The sequence below is a fragment of the Sinohyriopsis cumingii genome, chromosome 3 (genome assembly GCF_028554795.1).
Source record: "Sinohyriopsis cumingii isolate HCF-2022 chromosome 3, ASM2855479v2, whole genome shotgun sequence".
In the NCBI taxonomy this organism is placed as follows: Eukaryota; Metazoa; Mollusca; class Bivalvia; order Unionida; family Unionidae; genus Sinohyriopsis; species Sinohyriopsis cumingii.
In genome coordinates this window covers 123,932,737-123,943,374 of record NC_142963.1, presented here as the reverse complement: position 1 = coordinate 123,943,374, position 10,638 = coordinate 123,932,737, and the positions used below count along the sequence as shown (strand labels likewise).

Genomic DNA, 10,638 nt, shown 5'->3' with positions numbered 1-10,638 from the left:
GTGCCCACAAATCTAGAGTATAGATAACTGCAATTAAGTATGCAAATTAGGGACATATATGTCGTTTCGGACTCTGTCGATAATTTCCGCGCAAATGGTAATTGGAGATGTTCGTTACGTTTCGTACAAAGAATTTCTAATTGCTTTAGTAATTTAACGTATTTCATTTTGACCCAGAACTTAACTTTGCAATGAATTAAATAATGTATTTAGTAGTAAATTTATCACGTGCTTGTTTCTGGACAGTATTTGGGTATATTTGGTCAGTATTTGGGTAGTATTTGGGAGTATTTGGTCACTATTTAGGTATGTTTGGGAGTATTTGGGCAGTATTTGTGTGTAGTTGGGTAAATCATGCCACCCGCTGCTAAGAGAAGAGCACGAGTGTCTTTGAATTTGTAAGGGTTACGGAGTTACCGACCTTGATATTTTAATCGAAAGGTGACCAAAGGAAATCGGTTTGAAACATGACCAGCAGATGTAAGTGAGGAGGAAATCAGTACTAAACATGACAGTCACAAATATCTTAGCCGAGCTGTTATTACTGCAAAAATGATTGTGTATTTCATTGGTAGCCTTCCCTATTTAGTCTATTCGCATTGACTTGCCCACGTAACTTCAGTCGGGCCGAGAGCCACCATCTTACTATTTTTTGTAGAGAGAGGGTACCTTTCTTTACGGGGCTCCCATTCTTTTAACTTTTATTGGATACTTTCATGAATAAAGGGAACATTTTACGTGATAACCTGCGCAAAGGAAACCATTTGGCTTTTCTTTTAAAATATACGTTATTGGTAATAATTTGATACGGCTCGGAGAATATTTTCCTGAAAAACCACAAAACGTGTGGATAATGGAAGGCTTCACACGGGAGAGGTTTTATTTATGTATCTAAATATAGAATGTGCCAAGAATATAATGGCACTTATTTTCGTTTCGTGCGAATATGGTTCTATTATAACATCAATGAAATACACAATCCGTCGCATCTTTAACCGGAAATGTGTCAGTTCTCTTCCTTGAGCACCTGGTAGCGGTAGCAACCAGTCTGACGTTTTATCAATAAAGTACAACGAAATCTGTGACAACACGAAATCACCTTATCAGTATAATAAATATACATATATTTATAGGACGTTAAGGTGATTTATTGTAAGGTACTTTACTGACAATACGTCAGACTCCTTCGGTAGCAACTGTATACTCCATGAATATAAATATTGTTGCTACCGCTACCTGTAACCAGCAGTTTGTTTTTATTATTATTGCTACAAAATAGTATAAAACCTGCTTGATACCTTTGGATATAAAATTAATGTAGTAGTAAAAAAGATTAATACAAATTTATACTTGTATCTTCACAGATGAGATGTGATTGTTTTCTGTTTGAAGAATAATACCCCCACCCTCTAATAAGTTTTTAAGGTTACTCACATGTCAGGCTGTTGTAGCATCCATACCCCCAGCATAAACATCTTATTTTTCTGTGATTTTATTGTTATTTTACACTGTTTAAAAAATAATTTAATATTATTATGACAAAAAATGCCAGCACAATCCAACTATGCAATAAAGCAAATGCAAAATAAATAAATACAAATAAAAAGTTTACACAGTACTGTATTTAACTTTTCACAGGAAATATCAGAGAAAAATAAATATTTTTTGTAAACTTTCAGTCATAAAAACAATATTTTTAGATGAATTAGTCGAAACAAATTCTAATACAGGTAGGCATTTAAAACGAATAAATACCTGGATTGTCTTGTTACATTGTCCTATAGATTTCTTTTGTAAAGTAAGGAGGCAGATGTTATCAATCCCTTTTGTTTTTCACTTTCACATGAATAAAACATGAATAAAAACAAGCTTTACACATTATATAGCTTTTGGATTGGACATGCACTCCTAATTGTATATTCTGAGTAATTAAAGTTGCAAATTCTGGATTGGCTGAGGTACATTTCCCCAAAATTTCCTTTTATATATCCCATACATTTGTAAATTATGCCTCAAAAACAGTGGTTATATACTGCTCCAGTGACCTAGTAGTTTGAGCATCCACCTTGGATGCGGGAGGTCGTGGGTGTGATCCCCGGCCGAGTCATACCAAAGACTAACAAAATGGTACTAACAGCTACCTCAATGGATGCTCAGCATTAAGAGGTTAGTGTTAGGACTGGTCGGCCTGGTGTCAGGATAATGTGACTGGGTGGGTCATCGTGCTACATGTCTGTGGCATGATGCCCCACTGCTGGACATCACTATAAACTGCCACACTGCAGACATCGTAGCAATATGACTGAAAAATTGTTAAAGTGACGTTAAAAAGCAAATCACATACACACACAGTGACTGCTTTATTAATTAACCCCAAAAACTTTCCATTACTGGATTTGTTTTCAATATACACACTGTACAAAAAAATGCTCACATTTTGGAGAATTTTTTTTTTTTGCAGGCAATAAAATAAGTTGTTTGCACTTGCTTTGAGCAAAAACCATGAAAAGGAGTATACTTTATTTGTTAATTTGTTATTTCTAATGCTTTGACCTTCTGAAAAATACCATATTTATTAAACTGAGATGAAATTTCAAATTTGGCCTGTTATCCCTACATACTAGTCCTACAATGTGTTATTTTTGTTTTAGACGCCCAAAACTTAAATATCAGTGTCGAGGTCTTACATGTAGGACTAACAGCATACTAGCTATGATGTCGTAGCCTCAACTTGATTTGTTGTGGTTGGAGTAGGGGTAATAATAGTGCTGACATCATACTTGTTACAGCACATGTAAAACCTAGTCCTACAATGTAAGACACATCACCCGATATTTTTGTTCTAGGGGGTGATGACACTAATACAAAAACGTGCTCTGTCTTACATTGTAGGACTAATGTAAAACCACAGGGGCTCATATTGTTGCTTACAAGTTACCTGTCATACCTGTAGTTATTATATAGCACATGTATGAAAGGTAAATTGTAAGCCCACAAAGGCTCATTACAAAGAAAATTAGGAGTATCCGTCAATGAATCGAGGGCTGAGGAGTCTAACCTGTCATAATATATATTGTTACAAGTTAGAAACGCCCCAGTCCTACATGTAAGACCGCGATGCTGATATTTGTTTTGGGCGTTGGCACTAAAACATAAATAAAATGTGATGCATCTTACATGTAGGACTAGACCCCCCCAGCCCCAATTCATTGATGGATATGCCCAATTTTCTTTGTAACGAGCCCCTGTGTGTAAAATGACAGAAGAGGAGGGGAGCATCTAAAACAATACACAATAGACACCCCTTCTAGACCAACAAGTAGATCTCCACTCTTTTTTCTAACTGCTGTCAGAAGAAAAAAAGCAGGGACCTACTTGTTGGTCTAACACACATTCCTGCTTCTATACCAGAAAAAAATATAGAAATATTTGTTACCAGATTCTCTGTCCTTGTGTCTGTCAGTACATTGTCGAGGGAAAATGTCTTGGCACCGATTAAGGATACAACAAAATATCTCTGCCAAATAACTTTCCTGTAGGCCTGCAGTGTAAGCTAGGCCTGTAAGTGAGGATCAACATCATGCATATCGCCGGGTTGACGGCTGGTCCTACATTGTAAGACATCGACCCTCAAAACATAAATATCAGGGTTGATGTCTTACATTGTCTTAATTCTTGTTTTTGTATTGTATTTTCCAGTATTTTATTCAGAGTTGCACATGAAGTACATGTAGTGCATGAGCTGAGCAAGTAAGATGGTGCATACAGTTTTTACAGCTGCTGTCAAGTGTTGTAATGACAGTGAAGTTATGGGATATCTCAATTTCTTCTCATGCTTTTGGCAAGTGAGGAAAAGAGCAGAAATGAAAACCAAGTTATCCAGTTAGAATATTCGTTAAATGTATTTGGATTAAATTTGAATGTTTATGAAAGTATCAAAATCTATGCTCTTTTCTTTATTCACTTTGGTATTTATTGTGCTCCCCCTCCCTCCCAATGCACAATGACACATTGAACACACTATGAACTTGGTCATTTAAATTAAATTACATTTTAGGAGTCTTGAGCCGTTTTGCACTTGGGCTTTGGAAACATTTGTCCTGTGTTCCTAAAATCTTCACTCCTAGACACCCCATTGGCATGCATTTCATCATGAAAATAAATTGAAAAATCCATCTCCAATTTTTTTTAATGCACACCTCTTCATGTCGTCATTAGTACAAGCAGTAGTCAAAGTCCCCAAAGGTGATAAAACTTTCAGATGACAATTCATTTATATTCTAAAGCAAGCATTTGACAGTCACAAAATTCAGTGTGGGTAGTATGCTGCAAGTTGCAGTGAAAAGTCATTGACAGCAGCTAATGTATTTTTGAGGTTGAGTTAATGATAGATTCAGTGAGAAAATTTCTGAGATGAAAAACTTTAAGAAATACACAGCATAGCATTCGATGAATGGATTATTAGTTTGAAAACAATAATTTAAAAAGGGGGAATTACTATGATAAATGCAAGTAGATAATGAGTGAACACTAACATAAAATGAAAGCAAAATCTGGAAGTGAAATTTACGTAGTGCAAGAAGAGATGATAATGAGTGCAGAAGGCAAAGTAAAGATGATAGAATATGTCAAAGCAAATATGATTATCTTGTTTTTGTTTTTATTTTGTTGCTACTAGTCCAGTAAGTACTGTCTAGTATTTGTTTTATCCCTTTGAAATTTTGCATGATCCCACACTTGGTAGACGTGGGGACGCTGTCCCTTTTTGGGATCCTAGGTGCTTTTGAGTATTTGTTTTAAGAATTGAGACTCAGAATTAAATGAATGTTAGAGTTATTTTCCCTGTTAATCATTAAACTCAGAATGACCATAAATGTTGCTTTAGTGCTGAAGATTGGCTTTAAAGAAGGTCATGAACTCTATTACCTGTTCAGTTAAATTCTGGGACCATATAAAACAAAAGATATTTTGGAAATTATTTTATTATCAGTCAAAATTGCATAGACATGTGGCCAGCATGATTTAATTAAATCTGGATATGTTGATTACAGGTTGTTAGAAATTTGTCATATACGCTGGACATGTCTGATGAGACTGCCTTTTAGACCAACTATAAAATGCCCAAGTAAGACATTGGGAGTTTCTGCTAAGCAGTCTGCAACTGAACCAGGTACTTGGGTTAGTCTCCTACCTCAGCCAAGTTTTGGGGTAGATTATTTGGTTTTGTGGGTATAGAGGGATTCACAACAAACAGCTACATCATTTTAAATAGTCATATGAAAGAAAATATAAAATAATCTCTGCATAGATCAAAATATTTGCTGATAACTATAGCATTGTATGATGTACAACACAAAAAAATGATGAGCTTTATTTAACAGCAAACTTCTCAACCACTATAACTTAAATGGTTCTCTTCCAAAGGTGTGTCAATTGACCCATGTACATGTTTGAGATTTTAAGCTGGTATCTACATCACTGACTTTTAAGAAAGTAGGGAAAACAATAACGCTAGACTTTTAGCATATTGGTAATTCCATATCTGTGTGATGACTTCAGAACTTGAATAAAAGACCAAATATGGAAATAAAATGTGAAAAATACTGGAGTGAACCTTCTGGGATGAAATTTTGGGATGGTGGTTATGTTAGGTGGGACTGATTACAAATGATGGAATGAGTGTTTGAAAACAGTTTACAAATTTTTATGACTTATGGTTGACTGATACATAAAGGATTTGTTGACTTGATATTACCTATATTCTATACCATGGTTTTCATTCATTTGCCATATTGCACATTATCTTTTGCATGCTGTCTTTATAGGAGTGCCTGAATGACTCTCAGAATAGAAATGACAGTTGTTTGGAATGCATCTATTCAGAATTTTTGAGTCAGAGTTGAATTTCACATTATTAGTAGGTTTGAAGTTATTCCCTTGTAATATAATTCAGTATTGCTTAGTCTACATTTCACCTTGTTTGTTTCTTTTACAAAATACTGCCAAACTTGCAAGATATACAAATGAATATATAAATACAGAGTTTCTGTTTGAATATTTTACAAGAAGTATTCTGATTCAAATGAGCTCTAGTGAGGATGCTTTTGAATGCAAGAATTTTGCAGACATTGATAAATGTTTTGCCTAACTTTATAACTCTGTCAGCTGATATCAGTGGTTTCAGCAGTTGAAGTTGGTCAAGAGTTGAATTGAAAAAATTTAGTCAAGCCTAGAATTTCTGTCAAGGTAGCACTCAAACTTCCATGACATTATCCTATCTTTTTTGGAAATCAAATTGTTGCATTAGCCAGATGAGTTGGAAGAACTGGAATTGTGGATCAGAAAGTGGAGTTTGTTGGTGCGGGGGGTTACAGGTGCCAATAAAGATGTGAAAATAAGAAAGAGATTAAATTGTCTAGAAGCTTCAGATTCCCATGCCATTCATGGGTTAAAGTCAGATGATAGAAATAAATCTACCATCATTGTTCAGTCCTTTAGACTGGAGGAATGTGATTTGGTACTTAATAAAGTAGTCTGGTAAATCACCCCCCCCCCAATCTGTGTTGATACTGATGGACAATATGTGGGACTGATGTCACCTTTTCATTAAAATGCACAATTATGCTGCATGCAAATCATTCAGGAACAATGCTGTGTACACTTAGGGCATGTACCGGTAATTGGTAACAGCCATATCTAGCACAAAATTTAAAATGGCCACAGGACAGATGGTTGTGCATTCCACATGGATTTTCAAGTCATGAAACATAGAATTTGCTCTGGAAAAATAATGTACATGTCATGAAAAGAACCCTTCAGATAATGATAGCTCCACAGCCACAAGAAATACAAGTAAGTGTATAAAATGTAAACTGATGTGTGCAGACAAAAGTTGCAGCTTTCAATGAATAGGTGATATCAGCCCCAACCTGAAAATCAACATCATCACGGGTGAGGGGCTGATTTATCAGCCTATTAGTATTGCAACTCAGAGTGTCTGGGTACTGTGTGGTTCCAAATCTACTTCTAAAGGTCATGGAATGCAGGAAAAGACTGCTTCAGGAAAGATCCCTCATTTCAGAAGACAAGAAGTACAGGATTGTGCATAGGAGATGCTTTTGTTGTTGAAAAAACACGAATGAGAATGAAAAGCTGATATAATACCTATATTCCTTACCATTTGGTTAAAAGTTTCACATTTGTATATCTCAGTTATGAATGATAATTCTTAATTTAAATACAACAAGCTTTCAGGAGTGACTGCCAATAATAATACCTCGCTTGATGTAAATCACTGCTTGTCTCAATAAAATCGGAGCAAACGATCAAAGATCTTTTTATGTAACAATTGAGGTGTGTTTAAATGGGAAACAAGTTTTGATCATACATCAGTGGACGGCTTTTTAAATCAAATATCCAATGTACTACTTTATCATTCTTTGAATGAACTCTGTACTCTTTTTGTTTTATGAGTAATATAAGAATTGTTTGTCTGAATTGCCAGTGATGTTTTATGAGGTAATAAGAAGAGATATCTTTTGTAGAAATAAAGATGACATCACTCTTTTGGTAGACAGTAGAGAGTCACCCTGCTAACAACCTGATTAAAATTAGATCTCTGTCCCACGTGATGATCTGACAGCGACCATTTAGGGGTCATGTTCTTGTGACCTTTGAATTAGCCAAGGGAAATGCAACTTTCATAAATTTGAAAGTGAAGCAAATCGACTGGTACACATTGATACTCTTAGCCACTCTGCTCATCTTCTGAATGCGAAGGTACAGGACTTGTCTAATTTGCTGATAAAATTAGCAGTTATGATAATAACTTAGGTCACCAGAACATGACCCCTAAGTGGTTGCTGTCAGATCTTCACATAGCACAGTGGAGATCTGATTTTAATCAGATTGCCCTTAACAAAAATATAGAACCATATTGGAAAAGTGAATGGGGTTATGATGCAAGGTTTTGCTTTTGTTCCATTAATAGCAAAGGGGTGGCTTTTCAATTAATAGACATATTTACATATAATATTTTAAAGGAAATTATGGATCCAAATGTGAATTTCCTTATTTTAGGGGTCCTTTTAATAAACAAGCCAGGTTTAAGGATTTTGTTTTTATCATTTGACCTTGAAAAGTCAATCATTTTTTCAAAATTTCCAAAGTTTCTCTCTTGCAGAGCCCTAAGGGCATCACTGAAAGATGATTAACTGTAGATTGGAAAATAACCTCAAATGTCCCTGGAGATTATGGGACTAGTCTCTTCAGAGATTGGTGAGGCCACTCTTGAAGGAGGGACTGAATGTTTGAGAAAAGTTTATTGCCTCCACTGCAAGGGAGAGCAGTTGAGCACATCTCATGCTCAGAGTGGCATGTTGCACCCTCCTGTGATTGATTGGATGAAGAAGATTTCAACATCTTTGTCACCTGACTGATCATTGACCAGTAAACTGGTCCAGTTGTCAGTCAATGTCTGTTGACTGGGCACCAGTCATTTCATCCTGGTGACCAAATATATCATACCAGTTAATGGCCACTGGTCATCTCATGTCAATCACTATTCAATGGTCATCATACAGACACCTCACAGTATATGGGATAGGGTTCAGATTGAGTTCCACCCCCACCCCCACCCCACTCTAGCATTACATTCTATGCAGCAATGGGAGTCTTTCCACCGGGTTCATGTCAGGTCAGGGGATTTGATCTGTACTCAACCCTTCTTTCAAATCATTTCTATGAATCCTTATGAGATTTGGATTTCTCCACCTCAAGGGAATGGGTCCTTTATACCTCCATGGGCAGATGGTCCCTAGACCAAAAGTAGAGCTTATTTCAGCCCATTGTCACTTGGCATAAAGCAGGAAGGACCAGCAGTCTTGTCTTCACACTGGAACTTATAGTACACACAGAGCCCCTACTTACTTTAAGGAGTTACAGGCCATGGTGCCAAGTGCTTCTGTGTCACCTATATTCTGAACATAGTGAGGTCTAACCATTCCATGGTATAGAGTGTACTAGACAGTGATGATGCTCTGTCAGTATTTGTCAACTTCATTGAATTCTATGTGGAAGTAGCCTCATTGATCCCTCCTATTATGCCATCTTGTCAATTGGATGAAGAGGAGGAGGTCTGGTCCCATGATATCACCTCTTACCTGTAGACTTGTACCTGAGCACATCAGGTGCATAGTAAAAGGAGATTCTAAATTCCAGTCTAGAAGAGATCTCAGGGACTCAAACTCAACCAGATCTTCTACTCCCTCCTCACTTGTCCCAGATTGAGAAAATCTCTCAGAGCTTCTCTGAAGGCCTGGATATTGCTCATCAGTGTAGAGAGTGGTCCACTCCTTCTTCTGCTTTGAGATTTATGGTCTCTGCCTTGCGCAGTTGGTACATTTCCCAAAGAGGTCGATTTAGCCTACTTGGTTGGATACCAGATCCTCTCTAGTGTCTATTTTACTGGATGCTTGAGTCTGCCTTCTGAAAAAAAACTATCAGAGCTGCTGTTTTTTTTAATGGAGGAATACCTCCAGGTTTGCTGGGATCAGGAAGTTCAGTTCTTGGTTCTGCTATTTGGAATCACTTCTGCACTGAGTTTTTATGTGAGTTAATGGGGAGCAATAGCAGCATATCTCCGATTACAGGGGAATTCAGTTTTTCCAGTACTTCAGTGACTTAGGTTGATCTGTAGTGTTCAGGTAAAGTTCCTCCGTCATGATCTGTTCATTGCTTGTCTATAGTAACTCTGTTTGGTCATTTACCCAACCCTCAGAAGTCAGAGTTCACTCTGTTTCAGGACTGTCTTTACATGGAATGAATGTCCTCATAAACCAGAACATAGTCCTTGTCCCATGGGACTATATAGGATGAATCCCGACACTTCTAGCATCAAGACATCATTTTCTGCCCACCTTTACCTCTCTCTACTGGGAACCTTCAACATTGCTCCAGATCTGGTCCATTTAGGACATCTCCATATTTGCCATCTAGTTTCTGTGTTCTTGCAAGATGGAAAGCACACAGAGATTCACTTTCAGCTCTGCTTCCATTAGGATCAGATTTTCATCACCACCTGCATTAGTTGATGAATCTAGATAGATTTCTGTCTTTGGTTTGACCACTTACTTATGCGCAGTTGGAATTGTCTTGTGCTTTTTGGTACCTTATGAACCATCGAGTGAGATTTTGTTACTTGCATTCAGAACTGGCTTCATGCGTTGTCTATAGACACTGGTTGTGTCTGCTTTAATGGCAGTTTTTGATCCGTTTCTCTTCTTTGCTAACCAAGATGTTTTAGCTAAGAATCAATTACCTTACATATAAAGATCTCCAGTCTTGGGGATGATCAAGATATGCTTTTATGCCCTACCTGGACACTGCATTCCTATCTCAGTACCGGTAAAGGGAAAAGGAAGGGTCAGAAATGTATTTTCCTTCCTATTAAAGGGGTCTGTTGATATTTCGGCTTCCACCATTTCTCGGTGAATCTTCACTACAATCAGAAGAGCTTATCAGACCATTACCGATTTAGACCTTTCTTTTATAAAACAAAAAGTCTGTGAGGTTCGAGCTGTTAATGCTTCATCATGGGGCTACTTAAATAATTCTTCATTTGAGGACATCATGAAGGCA

General features: G+C 36.9%; 1 protein-coding gene across 1 annotated transcript in view; it reads left to right on the top strand.

Moving 5' to 3' along the window:
- The first annotated feature begins 408 nt into the window (after positions 1 to 408).
- The window catches only part of LOC149803765 (cytosolic endo-beta-N-acetylglucosaminidase-like), a 43,513-nt gene continuing 33,283 nt past the window's right edge, over positions 409 to 10,638 (top strand). Inside the window, exon 1 of the mRNA XM_089953535.1 lies at positions 409 to 480. Coding sequence (XP_089809661.1) covers positions 468 to 480 — 13 coding nt within the window. The 5' untranslated portion in view covers positions 409 to 467. The remainder of the gene's footprint in view (positions 481 to 10,638) is intronic.